Source organism: Rattus norvegicus, chromosome 17, assembly GCF_036323735.1.
Source record: "Rattus norvegicus strain BN/NHsdMcwi chromosome 17, GRCr8, whole genome shotgun sequence".
NCBI classification, from domain to species: Eukaryota; Metazoa; Chordata; class Mammalia; order Rodentia; family Muridae; genus Rattus; species Rattus norvegicus.
In genome coordinates this window covers 9,522,419-9,547,108 of record NC_086035.1, presented here as the reverse complement: position 1 = coordinate 9,547,108, position 24,690 = coordinate 9,522,419, and the positions used below count along the sequence as shown (strand labels likewise).

The 24,690-nt window shown below is 43.5% G+C and overlaps 2 protein-coding genes across 11 annotated transcripts in view; one reads left to right on the top strand and one right to left on the bottom strand.

Moving 5' to 3' along the window:
* The window catches only part of Uimc1 (ubiquitin interaction motif containing 1), a 69,045-nt gene extending 50,859 nt beyond the window's left edge, over positions 1 to 18,186 (bottom strand). For 3 of the 9 annotated variants that reach the window (XR_010058818.1, XM_039095470.2, XM_017600476.3), the window contains exons 1-2: positions 13,479 to 13,606; positions 5,735 to 5,889 (exon numbers count right to left, since the gene is read on the bottom strand). Coding sequence is in view for 8 of the 9 variants with exons in the window: in XM_039095470.2 (XP_038951398.1) it covers positions 5,735 to 5,889; positions 13,479 to 13,542 (219 nt within the window). In the remaining variant the exon portion in view is untranslated. Of the gene's footprint in view, positions 1 to 5,734; positions 5,890 to 13,407; positions 13,459 to 13,478; positions 13,607 to 14,071; positions 15,022 to 16,051; positions 16,102 to 18,048 lie in introns of those variants that run through there. The other 6 variants (XM_063276146.1, XM_039095471.2, XM_063276145.1 and 3 more) reach the window with 6 other exon arrangements.
* A 98-nt stretch (positions 18,187 to 18,284) lies between these two features.
* Positions 18,285 to 24,690, top strand: part of Zfp346 (zinc finger protein 346) — a 29,892-nt gene continuing 23,486 nt past the window's right edge. The window contains exon 1 of one of the 2 annotated variants that reach the window (XM_063276344.1): positions 18,285 to 18,533. In XM_063276344.1, coding sequence (XP_063132414.1) covers positions 18,323 to 18,533 — 211 coding nt within the window. In that variant the 5' untranslated portion in view covers positions 18,285 to 18,322. The remainder of the gene's footprint in view (positions 18,534 to 24,690) is intronic. The other variant, NM_001399322.1, reaches the window with a different exon arrangement.

Here is a 24,690-nt window from a genome sequence, read left to right as displayed (position 1 = left end):
GCAGTTGGAAGGCAGGGCCAGTCTGATCTACACAGTAAGTTCTAGACCAGCCAAGGCTACAAAGTGTGACCCTGTCTCAAACAAACAAACAACAGATTAAGGAACACAGACTAAATCACCCTCAGAAAGCATGAGTGCAGTATTAGGTCCTTCAAATCATCAGGTACAGTAAATTCCATGAATGTAAAAGAAACCCCAAGTAGAGGTGTGGTTTGAATGGGGACCGTGCTCTACTAGCCAGGGCAAGTGTCTGAATACTTTGTCTCCCCGCTGGTAGCCTTGTTTGGGAGGGCTGTAGAACCTTTGGTAGTTAGCATCTCACTGCAATTAGTGGGGCTTGGGGAAGGCCTAGAGGCTTTACAGCCTGCCCTACTTCCTATTCACATTTTGCTTCCTGAGAGTAGAAGTATATAAACAACGCCCTCCTGCTCCTGCCACCACACCTTCCCTACCGGCTGGGATTTCTTCTAGGCCATGATGGACTATTTAACTTTGGAAACTCTTTCTCCCTCAGTTGCTCTTTTGTCTTATCACGACATAAGAGCATTAAGGCAGAGCCTGTGCCAAGAAGGGAGGCTACTGCTGTAAGCTCATCCGTGTGGTTCTTAGCCCTCTGAAACTGGTTTGGGGGAGAAGTGTGGAAGTGTCTGGAACTCTGAGTCAGAAAAGCCCTAGAGTGCTGTAAACAGAACCTAGTGGACTATTTTAATGGGAGCCTGTAAGACAGGGGTGCTCACTGAGGAAAGCATGAACAGTGGGGCTCAGACCATGAGCTTTCAGAGAACAATGACTATCAGGAACTGGGATACAGGTCATGTATGTCACATTTTGATCATGAATCTGGTCTCATTCTGCCTATGTCCTGAAAACCTGAGTAAAGTTGAATAAAGACAATAAACTAATTTATTTGACAGTAAGAATTTTAAGACAGAATTGTATCTAGCATTGAAAACTGTGAGACAATGGGACTAGGAAAGGTGTCCGCAGGGCAAAGTCCATTGGTGCCTGTCATGTAAAAATCAAAATTTATCTAAAGGAAGAAAATCTAAACTGAAGGGACTTCCTGCTCCTCAGAGCAACTACTTAGGGAAGTTTCTTGAGGGTCTGTACACGCAACTTAGTCAACATAGCTGTATCCCAAGGGGCCAGGCTACACCTTGAACTGGCAGCAGGACTTGGCATCATTAGTACCATTTTTGCAAGCATATAAGAAACCAAAGTAAAGAAGTCACAGAGTCCTGTGTTCCATGTTTTCTGAAAGCCGCTGAGGTGAGGCAATCTGTGGTAAGATCCCACTCCCTACAAGGACACCCTGAGGCATATGTGAAGCTCTAATGGTGAGGCCTGGGCTGCAACAGAAACCCCAGGACACTGGAGGGGCCAGAACCATAGCACGTGTGCTGAAGAGAGCTGAATGGGGGCCAAACCAGAGAGAATGTGTGCAGAAGGAAGCCCAAATTACGTCATGATTATGCTATCACCCTTACATTTTCTTGGTTTCTTGGGTACTTTGGTTTGAGTTTTGTGGGGGGGTTGGGGTTTTTTTATAATTTTGTTTTGCTTTGTTCTTAGAGACAGGATCTCTCTAACCCTGGCTGTTCTGGGACTCATTATGTAAACCAGACTGGCCTTGAACTCAAAGGCATCTAGTCCTGCCTCTGCCTCCTAGTACTAGGATTAACTGTGTGCACACAACTGTGTGTTTTACAATGCTGGCAATCAAACCTAGTAGGCCATTACTCATGACCAAATGTCTGACCACTGAGCTATGACCCAGGTAAGATATTTTCTTAAAGAAATATTTAACTAAAGCTAGAACTGCTGGCTCATACCTTCAATTTCAGTATTTGGGTGGCAAAGGCACGAAGATCTCTGTGAATTCAAGGCCAGGATGGTCTACGAAGCAAGTTCTAGGCTAATCAGGGGTACCCAGTAAGACTCTGTCTTAAAACTCTGAGAAAAAGGGGGATGGAGGGAACCAGTTTTAAAAAAAAAAGAAAAGAAAAAGTAAAATCTGAGGTCTGAGCAGTTAAGTTATAAAGACCCAATGATTGCTTCCCAGATCAGGTAGCTCATAGGTAACTAAACCTCCACTCGTGGATCTGACCCTGGGTGGACTCCACAAACACCTGCATACATGTGATACACAAACTCATGCAAGAATACATACATACAAACATACATACATACATACATACACACACATACACACACACGCACATGCATACACACATACATATACACGCACACACATATACACATACATACATACATACATACACATACACACACATACACACACATTACATACACACGCACATGCATACACACATACATATACACACATATACACATACATACATACATGCATGCATATATACATAGGTACATACATACATGCACTTACCTACATACATATATACATTCATACACACGTACATACATACATAGATACAGGCATACATACAATACATACATATATACATATATACACATGCGCACATACATACATACACACACATACATACATACAACCCAATGCAGGCTTCTCTAAGAATGCTAAAGGCTAAGCACTATTGACAGGTATTTAAATTAGAAAATCATTACCCTCCAGAAAAGCACAGTCCAAAGACAGGGGTTGCAAAATACCACAGCAGGGCCAGCAGGAGAGCTCAGAAGTGACTGAGATGCCATCCAGCCAGACCAGCTGAGCTCCATTCAGGAACCCGCATCATAGGAGAGCCAACTCCAAAAAGTTGTTCTCCAGCCTCCACAAGCATGCACCATACACAGTCCCACGAATTTGATCAAAATGTCATTTTTAAAAGAAGTTACTACGGTGGCAATTTCAAAGAATAATAACTAACAGCACAGGAATAAGCACAAGTTCTAGCCTTAGGGATCCACAATGGAAACCAAGAGGGCTGACACCCCAGCTGCAAAGCAACTGAAGAGCATTGGAGGCAACACGAGAGTCAGAAAACTTTGGAATAATTCAGAGATTTTCAACTAACAACGCCAAGAAGCTTGTTCCCCCTACTACCAACTGTTTAATATTCTGAAACAGGTTTTTTTTAAGTATTTTAAAAATGCAAAAGTGGGCTGGAGAGATGGCTCAGCGGTTAAGAGCACCGACTGCTCTTCCAGAGGTCCTGAGTTCAAATCCCAGCAACCACATGGTGGCTCACAACCATCTGTAATGGGATCTGAGGCCCTCTTCTGGTGTGTCTGAGGACAGCTACAGTGTACTTATATATAATAAATAAATAAATCTTTAAAAAATGCAAAAGTGCTAACTGGGGGAAATGGGGAGGACAGAGAAAGGCCTCCATGGTTGAAAGCACTTCCTGTTCTTATGCGGCTCAGCTCTCAGCACAACATCAGGTGGCTCAGAGCAGCCAGCTCCATGGGACTCTCTCTAGGCCGCCTCAGGACCTGCGCTGACATCGGATACACTCACAACATGCACACACGAACTAAGGAAAGCTAAGGGCTGCAGCAGCAAGATCAGAGTCCTGCTCAGCCATCGTCAGAGAAGCTCCCTGCTGCAGGAGATGGGAAAACACAGAGGCCCACCATGGAACACCGTCCAGAGAGCACGAGACCTAGAACACCCAATGCTAACGGGATTTTCTCAGAGCTCAGAGAATCCTCCTCAAGAAGACAGGGAAGATTGTAAGAGTCAGCGGGGAGAGAGGACACCAAGAAGCCTTCCAAATACAGCCGGACTGATGCACACATGAACTCACAGAGACTGGCAGTGTGCACAGGGCCTGCACAGGTCTAAGCCACATGGGGTCAAAGGGAAAGTGCTCAGAGGGAAAGTAGACATAGCCTCCATCCCTAACCTAGAAGCTGTCTTCAATTAACTGTTCACAAAGGAAAAATGAGGTCTCACTGGATATATAAACCCCTTTTAAGGACAGACCCCACGCCCAGCAATAGAAGACTAACACAAAACAACCCAACGTCCTTTTGGAGGTAATTTTTTTACATACCATTTTTCTTTTGTCCTTATAGGTCTTTGGGTTTATTATAGTTTCCAATGTTGTGTTTTTATGAATTTCTATGTGTGAAGTTGTTTGTGTGTCTCGGCATCTATGTGTGTTTCTTGGTCTTTTTCTTTGGTTCTTTTTCTTCTGTTTGTTTGTTATTATCTTATTTATTACTTTTTAGATGCCAGCTTGTACTCTACAGAGAGGGAGAAAAGGTGGGGATTAGGGTAGGTGGGGAGTTAGGGAATATCCGAGAAGAAGTGAGGGAAAAGAAACCAAAATCAGAATATATTTTGTAAAAAAAAAAAAAAAAAAAAATCTAAGGCTGGAGAAGATGGCTCAGTAATTAATAGCACTGACCGCTCTTCCAGAGGACCTGAGTTCAATTCCCAGCTAGAGTGTACTTATATATAATAAATAAATAAATCTTAAAAAATGTCAGGAGGAAAAACATGACAGAGAGACACTTCAGAGTCTATTGCAAAAGTCTACACAGCAGATAAAAAGGCAAAGAAATAGGAATGGAACAACCTGAGTGTCACCCGAGATAAACCTAAAGTATGTGGTGACCAATTGGGTACAAAGGATGAAAAACAAGAGGCAAGGGTGACGCTCAACTTTAGTCAGAGAAAAATGCTTCTTCCACACTGACCTGGTTCACTATGCACTGGACCTGATCTAACACACAGGTAAAAAGAAAGAAGAGGAAAGGTAAGTAACGGAGAAGGTGTACAATCTAGACAACCTGTCCCCTAGAAGCCTTTCCCAATGACATCAGCATGTGTCTTGGCCACGCAGGCAGCGTGGCTCCCTCGAATGTAGGGAGCCTGGGATGGATCCCAGGCAGCTGTTACATTTTCTTTTACTTTCAAACACATAAAAATTACATTTTCTATGTGATTTAATGTAACAGTTCCAAAATTACATTGGGTTAACATATTACAAAAATGTAAACTTATCATTTATCCCCAGCCAAATAGCACAGTCACTTTCTGTTGTGGTTTGCCCTGGAGTTATCTGTATTTTGATGCTAATTCCACTTCCCCAGGACAGTCACTTACACCGGAATCAGGGGAGTTCACCAGAACCTTCTCCCCATTGAATCTGTAAAATACAGGTGAAAGGCAGGTACAGGATAGGAGGCCTGTCATTGGGTGAGAGGAAGGATGGACAGGAGAGAAGTTTGAAAGAAGAGGGGGAGACTGGAATGGAAAAGAGAGACAGGAGGGAAAGAAAGAGAAGCTGTGGCAGGAGAATATGGCGGGTGACGTTAAGATTCCATGCTGTGCCTTTACAGGTTGTTATGAATGTTCTTAAGGGATGGATGTGTACAGGGCTTTGTATGTTTAGGTGGGCGATTATATCTTATCAATTGGACCTAAGGTTATTGTGTTGTGTGTTCATTTATGTGATGGTTTGAGTATAGGAAAGGGTGCAGCAGCTGGAGACACTGGGCCGCCACTGAGGAGTTAGGATGTGTTTCCTGCAAGATAACTAGCAGATATCTTGGGGCACTGAGGTGCCAGACCTAGTGAGGTAAAAGACAGCCATACTTTTTTTATTTTTTATATTTTACAACAACTTTCTTTTAAATAATCCATAATTCCCTTTAGAAATCAAAAGAAAATCAAGTAAGAAGCAAATGAATTCAGCAAACTATGATTAAGGTACAATCAAAACAAAGCCTTGTGGGTAAAGGGGCCTAGACTGAGACCCACAATTCCATGTCAAATACTGACCTCTCCATCACTATCAGATATCACTATGAATAAGTCCTCCAGTCGACGCTTCTTTTTTATACTGACAGAACTGGTGGTTTCCAGATCCTTCTTCTCGAGGTTCTGACCTTCGGAGGCTTCTTTAATTTTTTTCTTTCTTCGTGGCATCCTTTTACCTAAAATACAAGTTCAATATTTACTCAAAACATAAGTTTCTAATCTAGAGATTATTCAATGTGGTCACATAAGAGCAAATGACAGTCATTTAAGGGAATGAATCTAGACTTTAGAACTTTTCTTTCATTGAAAGTTTTACTTTTTTTCTGTAAAGGAATATACACATGTATGTATACACATTTCTATATAGGTGATAAACACAAGTAAGTCTGTACATATACACACATAGGAAATGCTAGTGAAATTTCAATAGCATTAAAGACAATTCATCTTGGTTCCTTATATACTAATTTACACAAGTAGTTTCCTCAAGTATGCAGTAACACTTAACCTAAAAGATCTTTTTTAAAAAAATACTAATACTCTTAGTCAGGTCAGTGGATCTCGCACATCAGGGAACAGGGGCAGGAAGAGCACAAGGTAAAAGCCAACCCCATCACTATAACCACTGTGTCCACACTTTAATAACAAAACCTAAATGCCTCAAGCTGGTAAGGAATGTTCCCAAAATCTCATAGTTAATGTTTATACATTTATGTAATACTTTAGATAGTACATTTCTGGTGGTTTGAATGAAAATGGCCCCCAAAGGCTCGCTATTAGGAGGTGTGGCCTTGTTGGAATAGATGTGACCATACTGGAGGACGTGTGTGACAGGGGCAAGATTTGAGGTTTCAGAGGCTCAAGCCAGGGCCAGTAGCATCCAGCACCATGTCTACCCGTGGCTGCCAAGCTTCTGGCCATGATGATAATGGACTAAACTTCTGAATCTGTAAGCCAGCCCCAGTGCAATGTTAATAAGAGTTGCCATGGTCATAGAGTCTCTTCACAGCAATAGAAACTCTAACTAGGACAGCATTGAAAGGTAAACAACTGAATTATTTCTCAAGACTATTAACAGGAAGAGCATGTCTGCTTTGGCTGTGTCGTGTGCCTATAATAGCCGCTTACTTGCAGGCTGAAACAGGAGGGTTGCAAAGTGGAAACAACACAAGCAAAATTGTGAAATCATGCCACAGAAAAAGAAAAGGATAAATGTTTGCTTTCACCACCAAAGATTAGACTATAGGTTCTAGGTAGGTTAATAACTAAGGAAGAGAAACAAAAAACAAAACAAAAAAACCCCATGCCATTTAAAAAATAACTGGGCTGTAGAGATGGCTCAGTGGTTAAGAGTATTGACTGGTCTTCCAGAGGTCCCGAGTTCAAATCCCAGCAACCACATGGTGGCTCACAACCATTTGTAATGGGATCTGATGCCCTCTTCTGGTGTGTCTGAGGACAGCGACAGTGTACTCATGTACATAAAATAAATAATTCTAAAAAAAAAATAATAACAACTAAGGAATCCACTAGAAAACTATTATAATAAGAAAGCTCATCAAGGTGGAAGGATACAGCGCCAATAAGAACCAAATCACTGCTATACACTAGTAATAAAATAAATTTTAATAAAATTCCTTCTAGGAGCTGAAGAGATGACTCAGTGACTTGGAAGGAGTAATAGCTTCTCTTCTAGAGGATTTCAGTCCAAGTCTCAACAAACACATGGCTCGCAACCATCCATTACCCAGCCTCAGGGAACCTGATGCCCTCTTTTGGTTCCCTGGGTACCAGGCCCACACGTAGCACACAGATATACATTCAGACAGACAAACAGACAGACATTTACATACACACACACACACACACACACACACACACACACACACACACTAAATTAATTAAACTTTTTTCTTTTAAGTTTTCCTTCTGCCCCTTCAAGGTAAAGCTACTTGCCACCAAGCCTGAGGATCAGAATTCAATTTCTGGAATATATATCGTGAAAGAAGAGGGTTGACTTCCACATTGTTTTTGGGCCTCTGTGACATATAACACACACAAATAAATGAATGAATGAATGTAAATTTATTTTCCTGTTTCAAAATTTTTATTTATTTACTTTATGTGTAGAAGTGGGTTTTGTTTTGTTTTGTTTTGTTTAATTGTTTGGTTGGTTTTTCAAGACAAGGTTTCTCTGTGTAGTCCTGGCTGTCCTGGAACTAGCTGTGTAGATCAGGCTGGCCTTGAACCCAGAGATCCACCTCCCTCTGTCTCCTAAGTGCTGGTATTAAAGGCATGTACCACCTTACCTGGTGTGTATGGGTGTGTGGCCTACATGTGTGTATATCACTTGTGTGTCTGGTACCTCAAAGGTCAGAAGATGGTCCCTGGAATTGGGAGTTACAGGCAGTTCGAAGTCACCAAGTAGGTGCTGGGAAGTTAGCCAGTGCCCTCTGGAAGAGCTGCCAATGCTCTTAAGCACAGACACATCTTTCCATCCCCCAACTCTACATTTTTAAAAGAGGTATTTATTTTAAGTGTCTGTCGTACAAGTGTTTTGCCTGTGTGTATTTTCATTTCACTTGTATATCCGGTGCCTTCAGAGGACAGAAGAGAGTGGCAGCTCTCCTAGAACTGGAGTCATGAACTAGTGCTGAGAACCAAACCTTAGTCTTATACAGGAGCAGTGAGTGCTCTTAACGGCTGAACCATTTCTCTATGCCAATCATTTCCTAACACTGCAACCCTTTAATACAGTTCCTCATGTTGTGGTGACCCCCAGCCATAAAGTTATTTTCATTGCTACTTTATAACTGTAATTTGATATTGGATAGGTAACCCCAGTGAGAGATCTGAAGTCCTAACCAGTAGTGGTAGCACAGGTAGAGCTGAGTTCCAGGCCAGCCTGGCCCAGCCTGGTCTACAGAACGAGTTCCAGGACAGCCAGGGCTACACAGAGAAACCCTGTCTTGGATGATTATTGATGATGATGATGCTCCTAGAAGAAGGAGGAAGAGGAAGAGGAGGAAGAAGAGGGGAAGAAGGATGACAACAATATCTTTATGAGTAAATTTAACAAAAAAGCATGCTAAATTTAGAACTAAAAATTTTATAGTATTCCTTAAAAGAGGAAAAGATTAAATTCAGTGGAAGATGTATGCATGCATGTGTGTGCACGCACATGAAAGAAATTAAAGGAAATCTAGATAAATGTAGAGACCTCCCAGGTTCATGAGTAGAGGAATTAAACATTGATAGTATGATAGTATGGCCCAGCTGCTATCTAGATATAATCTCCAATAGAATCCTATTTAGCCTTCTTTTTGTTTTTAATTTTATTTACACTGGTGCTGTGTTCTGCTTCCATGTATGTCTGTGTAAAAGTGTCAGGTGCTGGGATTTGAACCCAGGATCTATGGGTGAACAGCCAGTGCTTTTAACCACTGAGCCATCTCTCCAGCCCCTACTTAGCCTTCTTGAGGAAGTAAATAAGCTGAGCCTAAATGCAAGGGTCCAAAAATAGATAAAACAATATTGACCAATAAAAGAACACATTTGAAAAATTCAAACACTCTAATTCCAAAATACAGAAGAAAGCAACAGTTACCAAAACATTATGATGGCCCTGACACAGACCAATGAAACACAGCAGAGACTAAAAAAAAAAGTCTATCTTGTAAATTAATTATATAGGTCTTAATATAATAACTTTTTTATATAATGATAAAATAATTTTCAGTGAAAAAAGGCCTTTTCAAAAAAATGGTACTAAGACAACTAGAAATACACATTTCAAAAATTAAATTATACTAAGCCCTTGCCACACATATACCAAAAGATTTATGAAATGGATCAAAGGCCTAAACCTAAGAACTAAACATAAAGCCCTTTAAGGCATAAACATAGGCATAAGCATAAATTCTTCTCACCTCAGATAATGAACAAGGGTATGTTAAACATGAAATATCAAAGCACAAGCTATAAGGAAATAGAAAGATTATCTCTAAATTAAAACTTCTGTGCTCCAAACCATAAAATTAAGTAGAGCTTTGATGAATAAGGTACATGAACGTTGTAATCTGAAAACAAAACATTGGTTGAAAGAAATTAAGACAGGTGGTTGTGGCTGAAGAGATGGCTTGGCTCACAACTGGCTGTAACTCCAGTTTCAGGAGAACCAACACCCTCTTCTGGCCCCCACAGGCACCACGAACACACATGATGCAAAGACATCTGTGTAGACAAGACACTCATACACATGAAATAAAAATAATCTTCAAGGGGTTGGGGATTTAGCTCAGTGGTAGAGCGCTTGCCTAGCAAGCGCAAGGCCCTGGGTTCGGTCCCCAGCTCCGAAAAAAAGAAAAAAGAAATCATCTTCAAATAAACTACACAAATGCTGATAGAAGCATTATTTAACAGAACTCTAAAGTGTAAGCAATTCAAATAGCCACTAACTGATAAAATATGGTATGTATTTTATGACTAAACCATAAAAATAAAACATTTATGATCTAAAGCTTGAAAATACCACAATAAGTGAAAGAAGCTAGTTCTAAAGGACCACAAATACTTAAGTGCATGCTTCCACTAATATAAAATACCGACAGCAGAAATCAAGGGTCTGTAAATAAATATTTAGGGCTGAGTTGGGGGAATTGGCAAAGTAGACAGTGATATGACTGAACAGGTGGAATTTTTCCTTAAGATAATTTAACTGCTCTGAATTATGGTAGCAAAACAATCCTGTGATATACTAAAACTGTTGACTAAAGGTAGATACATTGTATATGAATTATAGCGCAATAAAGCTGAAATTAACTCCAAATGATCTAAATCAAAACACTGGTTACTACTGAAATTCACTGGGAAGGATGGAATGAAGCCTTCTGGGTAGTAAAAATGTATTATTGCCATTTGGGTGATAATTACATATGTACCTTAAGTCACAGTTAACATATGTATATGTAATTATATCTTAAAAAACAATTTTAAGTAGTAATACGTATTTGATGAGTGAATATTCCAACTCACTCTAGGAAAGCTGAAAAGTCTGTCATTATTATGAGGAAACAAGTTCAGGAAGGTAACTAACCCGAACAAGTAAAGCACTTCTATTTTTAACCTCCTAATCCCAAAGCCTAACTCCAACATTCTATTATCTTCTTTGTTGTTTTATTGGTTTTTTTTTCTTCAAGGATCTCTCTACATAGCTCTGGCTGGCCTTGAACTCACAGAGCCTGCCTCTGCCCTCCAAGGGCCGGGATTAAAGGTGTGCAAGACCATGTCTGGCTCCATTACCTTTATATCACCTCTAATTCTAAGAATCTCTACTTAACACATGGTTATGTGCTGAATGAATCAGTAGCATAAGGTTGATGTTTAAATTATTAAATGTTTTATTAAAAGCACTAGGGTATAGCTCAGTAGTAGAACATGTTGTTTTCATGTACAAGGCTTTGGTTTCCATCCTCGGCAGCTAATGAATTAATAAGTAAACAAGCTACAGAAGGACAAGACAGGAGGATATTAACTGAAGACAGATATGAGGTGGGAGGTACTAAAACACTAAGGGCAAGAGATGTAATGTAGCTCAATAGCGAGCCACCCAGCATGTACAAGGTTCTAGGTTTGATACACCATCACCACCACAGCAAAAACAAAGACATAACCCTTAAAGCTGGAAGAGCAAATCGTAAAAGAAGGAATTGGAATAGGAGAAGACAGGAGAAATAAATTAGGACCCTAGGAAAATACCCTATATGGAGTGGTTTCTAACTTATTAAACATTTCCTATTCTGTTGTAGTATTTAAAACAGTATGCCAAGAGCAAATGTATCTTCAAATACAAGTAATTTTTCTAAAATTTGTAACTTATGATATCTACAATTGACATTTTTTTAACTTTATTTTTTATTATTTTTATTTGTGTGTGTATGTGTGTGTGTGTGTGTGTGTGTGCTTGTATACATACACAGGAGTGCAGGTGCCTATGGAGGCCAGAAGAGGGTGCTCGATAAATCTAATTTTAAAAAATAACAACTTTGGGGAGGTGGGAGGGTGAGAAGGTGCACACCCTCATGGAGGCAGGGGATAGGGGGATGGGATGAGTGTTTCCAGAGGGGAAACTGGGAAAGGGGATAACATTTGAAATGTAAATAAATAAAATATCCAATAAAAGAAAAGAAAAAGAAAAGCTTGTATCCACAGAGAAAGAATCAGAAAGCATGCACTTGGTCTCTGCCCCTCTCCTGTCTCTAGGCTGTGTTCTTTGCTGAAAGGAAGCCTGACATAGGAACTCTCTCACACGGACAAGTAGAGTTCTCTACTTAGCAAGAGGTTTTGTATAACTTTCTTTTAGCAATGTAAAATTTAAGAACCTAAGGATACTTTCAATAAAACAATATCTACTGGGATTTTAAAAAAGAAACGAAAAGAAAAGATTATTTTTTTCAAATGTAGTGGTTCTGGGTATATAAAGTAGCTACAATCCCAGGAGTAGATGGCCAACACAAAATGGGTGGGATGGTGGGGAACTGGAAGGGGGGGGAGGGGAAACCATGATCAGGGTAGATTCTATGAAAAAAAATTGTTAATAAAAAGGAGAAAAAGAAAAAATATATAACAACTTTAAAATTTTTTTTATTTTAAAATTTAAAATAAAAATTTATTTGTATTTTTATTTTTAAAACATAAAAAGATAGTGCCTTTGATTCCACCACTTGAGAGGCAGAAGCAGGAGGGAATAAATCTCTGTGAGTTTAAGGCCAGCATGATCTACATAGCAATTTTCAAGCCAGGCAGAACTACGTGAGACTTTGTCTCAAAAACATAAAATAAAAACTCATAGATGCACAGGCTCTTAGGGTTGACTCCAGCACAAATAAAGGGGGGGGGAGGGTGTGGATAGCTTAATAAGACTATTCTTCCTTTATCAATTAACTACAATTAAGATTGATTCGTTTCTGTAACTGAGGACGGTAAATGCATACTTAAAATCACACACACACTCACACACTCACACGTCGACAGACCATGTATCCAAGGATACTGTTTGCCAGGCAAAGAACTTGACTATTTCCATAAGGGAGAGGGGGAATGCACGTGCACAAACACAAATGAGACACTTCCTAGCTTATACTCAGCCTCCATTTAAGACAAGTGAGTAGCAACAGAATTCAGAGATGACTCAGTGAGTAAATTCCAGCAGGTGGATGAGTAGGGGGAAGCCCCAGGAAGCCGGCCAGACTTATCAACCAACTCCAAGAGACCCTGCCCCAATGAAGAAGGAGACACTTAAGAAGACTACCACAGACGTAGGTGGAGGGTGTGTGTGTGTGTGTGTGTGTGTGTGTGTGTGTGTGTGTGTGTGTGTGTGTGTTTCATACCCACGTGTACCCACATGTGCGCAAAAACAAAAGATTTCAAACACACCCCGAGCGATAAAGTTATCACTGTCGGAATCGATAGACAAACTTCTAGGTTTCTCATACTCAATACTAAGGTTATTCCTCTCAAGAACCCCAACATGTCCTAACAGGTCAGGAAATTTATTAAGAAAAAGTAGTTGGCAGGTGGCTATGCTGGGAAATGACCCTCGATGCGTCTGACTCCAAAAGTTGACTTTCTTTGACTCAACCACAAAGCACTGTCTCTCATAACAAACCGAATAAAACCCCAAACACTGGGCTCACTTTTCCCGCAGCGTTGCCCATATATGACACGATGACTAAGAAGACTGGAGTGGAGTGGTCCAGATTCACACCTAGCTCCATCTCGGAGGTGACCAACATTCTGGTCTCACCGGTTTCTGACACACAGCCTGTCATCAGCCACGAGAGAGAAATGCACCAGGCTCGACAGGAGACGTTAAGTGGTAAATGATACAGATTTCCTGGGGGAAATCTTTCTCCGGAGACCGAGGCAAGAGGATGGCGAGTTAGAAGCCATCTTGGGTGCCCAGTGAGTTCAAAGCCAGCCAGGGTCTCGGGCGGGCGATGAACTAGTGAAACCAACTACAAAACACGCCAAGTAACGTGGGGGAGGCGGCAGGCCTAGCTGCCATCCTCGGGAGTCCGTTAGCCGGGTGGAAGACGAGACTGCCTCCCTCCCAGGAAGCTCGGAGAGGAAGAGAGAACGCCCCGGAGGACCATGGCGGCCCTCGGCGGGAGGGGGAAGCCAGGGGCGCGAGAGCCAGGGCCGCCAGGCAGCAGCGAGACGACCGGGCAGCGGCTCCCGCGCGGCCGAGAGGCCTACTCGCTGCGAGGCGCGCCTCGGGCGGAGCGGCCGCCGCCTGGCAGACCGCGAGAAACAGGCGGCACCCGATGGCCGCGGAGTGCCGAGGCGACGCGTACTCACCGCCAAGCTGGCCGCTCCGCCCAGCGCCTCCCGAACACTGGGGGTCGCGAGCGGCCGCAACTCTTCGGAAAGTGGAGAACGCGCGCCGCGGCACCAGGCGGCGGGGGGCGGGGCGGAGCGGGGAGGGGGCGGGGCGCGCAGGCGCGGGGCGGCGTGGGCCGCTGAAACCTCACGGAGTCGCTGGGTCCTGCGGAGTTCTGCTCTAACTCAGCCACGGTTTGAGGGGAACCAAGGAAAGCCAGTAGAGTCCTCATATACCCTTCGAGATCAGCTCTGCTACCTCTAGCGCTTTATTTGCATGAATCCAAAATTACGTTCAAATTAAATGTTAACGTGACTACTTAGAAACTCTCTGGTGATAAGATGTTGATTAATGTCTGATCGGCTCAGTGGAATGCAACCATCCTAAAACACAGCTTAAAAATACTGAGTCTGAGGGCTGGGGATTTAGCTCAGTGGTAGAGCGCTTACCTAGGAAGCGCAAGGCCCTGGGTTCGGTCCCCAGCTCCGAAAAAAAGAACCAAAAAAAAAAAAAAAAAAAAAAAAAAAAACTGAATCTTGCTCTCTGTGAGAGACGACAAGAGTGAAGGGCCGGTACAAGAGGAGGAGGAGATAAGTGAGATGGGGTGCATGATATGAATGAAATCCACAAAGAACCAATAAAAAGTAAAACAAAAAAAAAAACATTGAAACTTCTACACATTTCCTTGAAGCCCATTTCCTTGAGGAGAAAAAAAGGCAGCAGGAGAAATATCTAGTATGACAAAGGTGAATAAAATATGAAATATTCCTACAATAAGATTCAACAAATAAGGGGTTGGGGATTTAGCTCAGTGGTAGAGCTCTTGCCTAGCAAGTGCAAGGCACTGGGTTCGGTCCCCAGCTCCGAAAAAAAGAAAAAAAAATTCAACAAATAAAACTCAACGTTTGATAGCTCCTAAAAAAAAAAAAAAAATCTTACTGAAGCCAAGCTTTTAATCCCAGAACTCAGAAGGCATTGGTAAGTGGGTTTCTCCCCTCCAAAAACGGGTGGTGGTAGTTGTGGTGGTGATGGTGGTGGTGGTGGTGGTGGTGGTGGTGGTGGTGGTGGTGGGTAGTCTCACTGGAATAATAGCAAGCCAACAAATGTGAACACACTTAAATGACTTTCATAAACTTAGAAAAAGCAGTAAATATAACCATATAAGCAGTTCATGGGTTGTGGAAAATAGTGTTATTAAAAGCATAGGTTAGTGGACCAGATGATAGACAGGTAGACGTCATGGTAATGCTATGTTAATGGGAGGAGGATACAAATAGGAAGTGGTATAAACCAAACCTCGGCAGGACTAATGGCACATGCCTACAATCCAAGCACTCAGGAAGCTGAGACAGGAACACTGCCACAACTTTGACTCTGGCCTGAGCTATCCAGCAAGTAATAAACAAAGCAGGGCTGCATTCCCCTTGGCACCCCCTCTCCATTATCTGTATGTACTCTCTAATACACCCTGCAATCTCAAAACCTCAACCCCAGCCAGTACCAGGCTGCACACACTCCTATCTCGGAACAGTTTCTATTTAAGTGTGTGCCCAGTGTATTCAGATAAAAAGAACAGGGGGCCCGATCTGGTCTGAACTGGTTTTTGGATGATAGGAAGCAAAGTGAAGTATCTAGAAAACTTTCCGGGAGAATCCCCTATCGACCTATGCATTTAGATACCTTATGGGAAGAAATGTGTGCACCAGGAAAAGTCAATGTAGGGCCTAATCTAACAATCACAATAGACACCCACCAACTACAGCCCTTAGTAATTGGCCCCACCGTCCTCAAGACCCAATAAAGACAGATCCCAGAGTGCATCCTGGGTCCTTGACTGCCCTCACTCGTGTGACCTGCTGTCAATTGTAACTGTGTATCACTCTGTGAAATGCATTGTTCCTTTCCTCCAAATAAAGTTATCTGGTTTCTTTTGCAAATCAGGGTGAGCCCTTACTTACTGATGAGAAATGGCTCCCACGGGCTCCCACTTGGTCCCCAGCTGGTGGTGCTGTTGGGAAGGTAGTAGAAGTTTTAGTGGGTAGGGCCTCGCTGTAGGAAGTACAGCATTCTGGGGTAGGCTATGAGCCTTGCCCCACTCCAGTTCCCATACCGCTTCTGCAAGTGGTGTGACATCTAAGTGATGTCTGATCTAGGAGGCCACCTGCTGCCATGCCTCCTTCCCACTATGAACTCTCCCTCTGGAACTGTAAGCCAAAATCAATTCTTCTTTCTGTAACTCATTTTAGTCATGGCCTCTCATTATTCAGTTCTTTGAATAAGAGGCCTTGCCCCGGCCCATGCAATAGTGACACACCACGTGAGAGTCCCAGGGGTCAAACGCCAGATGACAGGCCTGGTGACAAGCATCTTTACAGGCTGAGGCATCAAGCCCTTTTCTGGTTTTATGAGTCAGGTTGGTCTTGAACTCCTGACCTTCCAACTCTATGTCCCAAGCTGGGGATGACGGGCCTGTCCCACCAGCTCAGTCTGTTGTTTCTAGTTTCTTCCTCTGGGGTGTCTTTAGGAAGACAGCACTTCTCTGTAGCAACTTCAGCTTCTTTGACTATTTTGAAATGACTCGACTCTCAGTCAGCAGGAAAAGCAAACTAGATCCCTGGGTCAGGGACTTCTGTCACTCCAATGTCACCCCAATTTTCTGCCTTTTTACAGTGCCTCAGAGTGATGCCTAAAGCCAGGCATGGTGGTACACACCTTTTTTTTTTTTTTTTTTTTTTTTTGGTTCTTTTTTTCGGAGCTGGGGACCGAACCCAGGGTCTTGCGCTTCCTAGGCAAGCGCTCTACCACTGAGCTAAATCCCCAGCCCCGGTGGTACACACCTTTAGTCTCAGTCTCAGTGCTTGCGAGGCAGAAGCAGGTGGATCTTTATGAGTTCAAGGCCAGTTTGGTCCCACATAATAAGTCCCAGGACAGCCAGGGCTACATAGATCCTGAGATCCTGTCTCAATAATAATAATAATAATAATAATAATAATAATAATAATAATAATAATACAGCAATATAAAACCAGTCTGTGACCTATCTGATTTCATTATGATGTAAAACAACGATTTGTTTTGTTTTCTACCATGTAAAATAGATGGAGATTCCGTTTTACAAGCAGCTTTTGACTCCATTTTGAGGGAGGCAGTTAAGTGCACTCCTCAGTGGACCCAAACTACGATCTGCTTGGCACCACTCACCAGCACAGATTGATAAACGACTTATTTCTGAGAACAGAAAAGATGCTATCTCATAAATTTATTGAGAGTGAATTGAGGCTGTAAGGGCAGATGAGTGTATTAAAGTCTTATCAGGGAAAACGAGCCCAAAAGCTTATCAGACACTGCAGACCAAGGAGAGGGTCTAACTCCCTCATCCATACCCCATAAAGTGGCTAACATGAAGATGAAGATGGCCTCCACACTGGCCTCAAATGCATCATGACAATCCTCCTGCCTCAGCCCTCAGAGTGACATAGTTACAGACATGCACTACATTCTACCTTTTTATTGTTTGGGGTTTTGTTTGTTTTGTGGGTTTGTTTTGTTTCGTTGAGAGATGATCTATTCTTGGAGCGGAGGTTTGTCTTGAACTCCTGGTCAGCTTGTGTCCTCCAGAGTATTTTGACCACAGCCTTAACTATCTTTTTTTTGAACAAAGTTTCTTTTTTCGAATGTGCATTTCTCTAACCTTAATCTCGCAAATTTTGGAACCGCAAGTATGAGCCATCTTGCTCGGTTCCTAATAAGCATTTTTGCTTATTAGCCCAGGCTGGCCTCAAGCTCCTAATCTTATGGCCTCCCCCTCCCATGTATTGAAATGAAGAGCCTGTACCATTATGTCTGCTTTAACAAACTCCTAAGTAAAACACTTCTAGAATGTGGGCCTTAGGTACTCTTCCAAAGAAACGGGAGAAATTTTTCCACACGGAACAAAAGGAAATGAGAAGTGTACCTCAGTGGCTCACCGTGAGCAAAGATGCGAGCCCTGAGCTAAGAACTGTTCGGAAGGAAGCGGCCTGGACGTAGTGAGCAACCTGCACCATTTCTCCAATTCACTGGACTCATCTTAAAGAGCCAGAGGTACCAAAACGAGCCTTGGGGCCCCGCCCCTTCGGGTTCCGCCCCCTCAGGGCTCCGCCCCAGCGGGATCTGCAGAGCCCAAACTTCGCGAGAGTTGCTGGCCGGGTCACATCCCCGCCCACCCACTGCTTGAGGTAGCGGGCCGCATGCGCAGCTCTTCAACGGCGCGGCTTGCAGAAAAGATGGAGTGTCCTGTGCCCGATTTTACGGAGGCTGCGGACCCTGGTGGAGCCGGACCTTACAAGAGCTCCGAGGAGCCGGAGGGTCGGGAACCGGACGGAGTGCGCTTCGACCGCGAGAGGGCGCGCCGCCTGTGGGAAGCTGTGTCCGGTGCACAGCCGGCGGGGAGGGAGGAAGGTGAGTCGGGGGCTCCGGGGTTCGCGGCTGGACTGAGGCGGGATGGCCTGCCTTCTGTCACTCCCCTTGGCGCCGGCCAGCCTCTCCCCGACGTTCCGGAGCTCCGAGCTCGCTCTCGTGAAGGGTGCAGGGCCTCGTAACTCGCTGCCCTGCGGAATTTTTCCGTCCTCCTTTCGAGGGCGTTCACTTGAGAACAGTTCCCCCAGATTCTAGGTCTTGTCCTCTTGGAGATCGAACCAGGACCGTCCCAGCCTGACTCGTAGCCGAGCTAGCTACCGTTCCCCTCTGTGCTTAATTCCATAACCCCACATTGCTTCTCTTCCCTTTCAAAGCCCTACGGTTCTGACCGATCCGAATAGCTTCATTTAGTTTACTTTTTATATTTTCATTTATTTTGTGACACCTCTCACTGCCCAACTCGTGGTGGATCAGCCTCGGAGTGACAGGACAAGTGTGAGCTTTGGAAGGTCTTCCTGAATCCCAGCTTCCTCCCGGGCTTGGTGACTGTGCCCTGACTTGCCATGGTTCTTCCTAGGTAGACCTGGCTGGCCTTGAACTTGCTTGCATGAGTCTCCTGCCTCAGTCTCCTTAGTGTGGGCATTCCTGGCTTGCACCACTATGTCCTTCGATACAGTATTTGTATGTCTGTTGCCAACATCTTATTCCACAGAGGAGGCCCAGGAGCGGGGAAAACTTGCCTCTGGCTGCTTCATCTCACGCGGTATGCAGAGCTGTAGAAGACAGTGTATTCACTTGGAGTGCACTTCTGGGCAGAAACTTGGCAGATTTCTTTGTTTGACCCAAAACTGGGTGGGTAACAAGGGAGCTAAAGGAGTGCAGAGCAAGCTGACCTCTTTCTCTGGCTCTCCAGAGACCTTTCCAACTACTTACTACTAACCCAAATGTACAGGAACTGTATCTGGGGTTTTGTGCTAACCTATCAGATCTCTGCAGAGAAACAGGAATTCTGTACTGGTTATTTTGATTGCTGAGCAGGCTAATTTTGGGAAGTTTATTGTGTTTGTGAACTGCTTGCCCTGGATAAAATAGGATTTTTTTTTTACCATATTCAAGGGAGATATGTTTAAATTTTTTTTAAAGAATGTTTTTATTTTATGTGACAATTGTTTCGCCTGCATGTATGTGTATATGAATGCCAGGTACCCAAGGGTATCAGAGAAGGTACCATAAACCCTGAAACTGGAGTTAACATTATATGCTTTGACTGGGTGTTGAGAACTGAACCCTGGTTCTCTGGAAAAGCAGTAAATGCTCTTAACCACTGAGCGCATCTCTCTGACACCAAGATACGTTGGATTTAAGTGTGTATATACATCTCCAATCTGTTCATTCTGGCTCCTAAATAAATGTATATGTCGTTTCTGAGTCTCTTCTTTAGTATTTTAAGCATTTTTTGAGCCAGGTGTGGTAGCACATGCATGTCATTTTCAGCACTCAGGTGGTGGAGACAGGATCAGGAGTTCAAGCCAGCTTCAGTTAAATACCAAGTTTGAATCTGGCAGTGCTGGTACAGGCCTTTAATCCCAGCACTTAAGAGGCAGAGTCCAGTATATAAGAAATACTCAAGTTAATAAAAAAAAAAAAAAAAAAGAGGCAGAGTCCAGTGAGTCTCTTAATTCGAGGGCAGCCTGGTGTGCAGAGCCAGACCCAGGACAGCCAGGGCTCCACAGAGAAACTCTGTTTCAGGGAGAAAAAACAAAAACAAAAAACAAGTTTGAGGGTAGCCTGGGCTATACAAGACTCTTGCCTCAAAAAGATTGTAGTACACAGTTGCCTCCTTAACCCAGATTTCCTTTCATTAGTTTGACATTCCCTAATGACTGCCCTGTTCCCAGGGCCAGCTGGACTTCAGAGCCTGAGGGATGAAGATACTGTTCTTACTCTGGAGTAGCTTACAGTCAGTCCAGGAGACAAACACCAAACACTTATGTAACATTAATTTTTTTCAAATCTTATTTTTAATGCTTTAACCTCCCTTGTAGCCCACCACCCACCAGAGGTAGTGGAAAAGAAAGGATACAGGGAAGTGGACCTGTGTAGAAAAGGTTCTCTGGAACACCTCCTGTCTGTGTTGTCTGGAAACCGGCAGTTCATAGGCTAGCAGTGACATCTCGATCCACTCACAAACACTTCTAGTCGGTACAGTCTAGTTCGGTACAGTCAGGTTAGCAACAGCAATGACATGACCTAGCAGAGATAGCCAGACCTCAGGCTCAGCTCAAGTCAGCAGGAAGAACCAGCAGGAGAAGTTCTCAGCTGTTCCTCTCTCAGAGGAGCGAAGATCAGCAAAGACACACAAGCATTGCACAGCTAGCTATACCAGCAAGCCAAGCTCTGTCTCTGTCACTCCATGGAGTCCTATTTATACCCTCCAAACACCACACGTCTTCCACTGTGCCCTGCCTCAGCACGTGCATCCCGTCAGCCTGAGTCCCAGGGAGTCCTGACAAATGCAGCTCAACTACACAGACCAGTACATATTTGTTGTTAGCAAAGAATTCGTCATTACATGCCCTTTCAGGTGCTTGCCTTGGCAGAACAGCCTCTCTCCTGTGTCTGCTTCAGTGAAACGTTCCTTCAGGAGTCTGCCTTAGTCTTTGACCTGTGTCCACTTCAGGAAAACGCTCCTTCATGTGTTCAAAACAAACCAAAGAACCCTTAAGTTTCCACTTCACAGTTACCACGTAATGAAGAGGAGAAGGGAAGGGAGATGCCTCAGAATTGGGGATACAGCAAAGGGAAGTAAGTGGCCTTGGAGATGGGAAGTGTGCCCTGAACCTTGAAGCAGAGAGCACAGCAGCTGCTGACATACATATGAGCATAATGAGTACCCACTTTATGTCCCCAGTCACACTTCGACACCTCCAGCACTTCCACTCTAGTTGTGTGTGTGTGTGTGTGTGTGTGTCCATGTCAGTACATACAAGTCACACTTCGACACCTCCAGCACTTCCACTCTAGTTGTGTGTGTGTGTGTGTGTGTGTGTCCATGTCAGTACATACAAGTCACACTTCGACACCTCCAGCACTTCCACTCTAGTTGTGTGTGTGTGTGTGTGTCCATGTCAGTACATACAAGTCACACTTCGACACCTCCAGCACTTCCACTCTAGTTGTGTGTGTGTGTGTGTGTGTGTCCATGTCAGTACATACAAGTCACACTTCGACACCTCCAGCACTTCCACTCTGTGTGTGTGTGTGTGTGTGTGTGTCCATGTCAGTACATACAAGTCACACTTCGACACCTCCAGCACTTCCACTCTAGTTGTGTGTGTGTGTGTGTGTGTGTGTCCATGTCAGTACATACAAGTCACACTTCGACACCTCCAGCACTTCCACTCTAGTTGTGTGTGTGTGTGTGTGTGTGTCCATGTCAGTACATACAAGTCACACTTCGACACCTCCAGCACTTCCACTCTAGTTGTGTGTGTGTGTGTGTGTGTGTCCATGTCAGTACATACAAGTCACACTTCGACACCTCCAGCACTTCCACTCTGTGTGTGTGTGTGTGTGTGTGTGTCCATGTCAGTACATACAAGTCACACTTCGACACCTCCAGCACTTCCACTCTAGTTGTGTGTGTGTGTGTGTGTGTGTGTGTGTGTGCCCATGTCAGTACATACAGATGTGTTGGATCCCTTGGAATGGGTTATAGGCAGTTATGAACCAACATGGGAGCTGTGAACTGAACTCAGGTCCTCTAGAAGAGCAATAGTACATGTTCTTATCAGTGAGTCATCTCTGCAGCCCCAACTCAATGCCTTTTTTTTTGCGTGTATTTAGAGAGTGTGTGGTCCACATGCTCATGTGTGTACCATGATACGTGTGTGGAAATCAGAGAACAACTTGCAGGGGTTGGTTTTCTCCTTTCCCAATGTGGGTCCTGAGAACCAAACTTAGCCTTCAGGTTTATGGCTAGCACACTTACTCAGCAAACCATGTCACCAGACCCTAGTCAGGGATTCTCAGTAAGTATACAGTTGTGTACACATATCCACAATCCAGTTTCAGAACATCTTCATCACAGGTAGTCACATCTCTGGTCCTTCCCATTGAGCCTCCACTCACACCCGTCCTAGGTCATGTTTTCTGTCTCCACATCTTATACAAACAGAATCATGGAATATGTAGTCTTTTGTGTTTAGTTTCTATCTGTGTGGTTTTGGAGCTCAACCAAGTCAGTGTGTGTGCCTTTATTGCTAAATAGAACTCTGATGTATGAGAATGTTATATTTGCCTTTATATTTGCTGTTTGAAATATCTGAATTGTTTCTAGGTTGGTTCCCTTCTGAGAAATTCTTACAGAGAGGGCTCTTGTGTCTTGACTGGCCTGGAGCTCACTATGTAGACCAGGTTGGCCTCAAACCCACAGTAATCCACCTGTCTCAGCCTCCTAAATGCTAGGACTAAAGGTGTACACTATCGTGTCCAGTGAGAAAATCTTTAGTTGTGTGTGTGTGTGTGTGTGTGTGTGTGTGTGTGTGTGTGTGTGTACAGGCTCATGCATGCCATGGTGTCATGGTGTATGGTAACAGGCACATTTGTCAGTAATGTGTTCTCTCCTCCGTGATGGGATGGAGGATTGACTCCAGTGGGTTGTAAGGCATGTGGAACAAGTACCTACAACTATGAACCATCTCACTGTCCTCTGAGAAGTGATTCTGCTGTGGGATTATGCAGTTTTGTGAGGACGTTGTTATATTTCTCAGGGGTCTTGTCCTAGGAATGGACTCACTGGACTTCATGGCAGCTGTCTCTTTAGTTCACTTAGCAAGAATTTTTAGTTCACTGTGTCCTTGTTGTTTGTTTTCCTTTCTTTTTAAAGATTTATTTATTATACATAAGTACACTGTAGCTGTCTTCAGAAGAGGGCATCAGATCTCATTACAGATGGTTGTGAGCCACCATGTGGTTAGTTGCTGGAATTTGAACTTAGGACCTCTGGGAGAGCAGTCAGTGTCAGTACTCTTAATCACCGAGCCATCTCTCCAGCCCACCTTTTTTGTTTGTTTTTGCTTTTCTTTTTTTTTTTTTTTCAAGAATTCAGAAATTTTGTTTTTAAGATTTATTTACTTTATTTATATGAGTACACTGTCACTGCCTTCCCCAGAAGAAGAGGCATCAGTTCCCATTACATATGGCTGTGAACCACCATGTGGTTGCTGGGAATTGAACTCAGGGCCACAGGAAGAGCAGTCAGTGCTCTTAACCACTGAGCCATCTCTCCAGCCCTTGCTTTTGTTTTGGTTTTAAAACAGTGTCTCTGGGGTTGGGGATTTAGCTCAGTGGTAGAGCGCTTGCCTAGCAAGCGCAAGGCCCTGGGTTCAGTCCCCAGCTCCGGAAAAAAAAAAGAAAAAAAAAAAAAAAAAGAAGTAAAACAGTGTCTCTGTATTATGTAACCCTGGCTGTCCTGGAACTCTGCAGTCCACACGGACTGCATTCACGGAGATCTGCCTGTCTCCGCCTCCCGAGTGCTGGGATTAAAGGTACGAGCCACCACCCAGTTGTTTTACAAGTGCGCAGTGATTTCTTGTTTCCTAAATACTGGCGACAGTAAGCACCATCTTACTGATTGCTCGTTTGTATAGTATATTTCAGTGAGTCTCTCATCACATTGTTCATGTTGTCACTACTGAATTATAAGCCATTTTATATTGTGGTCCAAATTATATTATCACAGATATGATGTCCATATATGTACATATACATATAGATGGAGAGAGGGAGATGTCATTCCTTGATTTGTTTTGTTAAGATACCTTCTTTTGCACAGGGAGTGGTGGGAGTTGGGACGAGCGACAGTGCTTCAGCATTGGCTGACTTGGATCTCTCTGTAAAGACCAAGCTCTGGCTTCAAACGCACAGGAAGCTAGGATTAAAGTCGTGCGCTACCATGTCTGCTGTCTTCTTTAGTTTTTATTACGTTCATGTATGTGTGTGGGCATGAGGGTGTCAGAGCACTCATTTGGAGGTTAGAAGACAATTTGCATTATCAGCATTTTGCTCTACTCTGTGGGTCTCAAGGTTTGAACTTAGCAGTTCAAACCAGCCTTGGCAACAAGCACGCGACCCACTGAGCCGACCCACCGGCTGTGTTTGTTTTATAAACAGTGCCTTTTGAAGCATAATTAGCTCC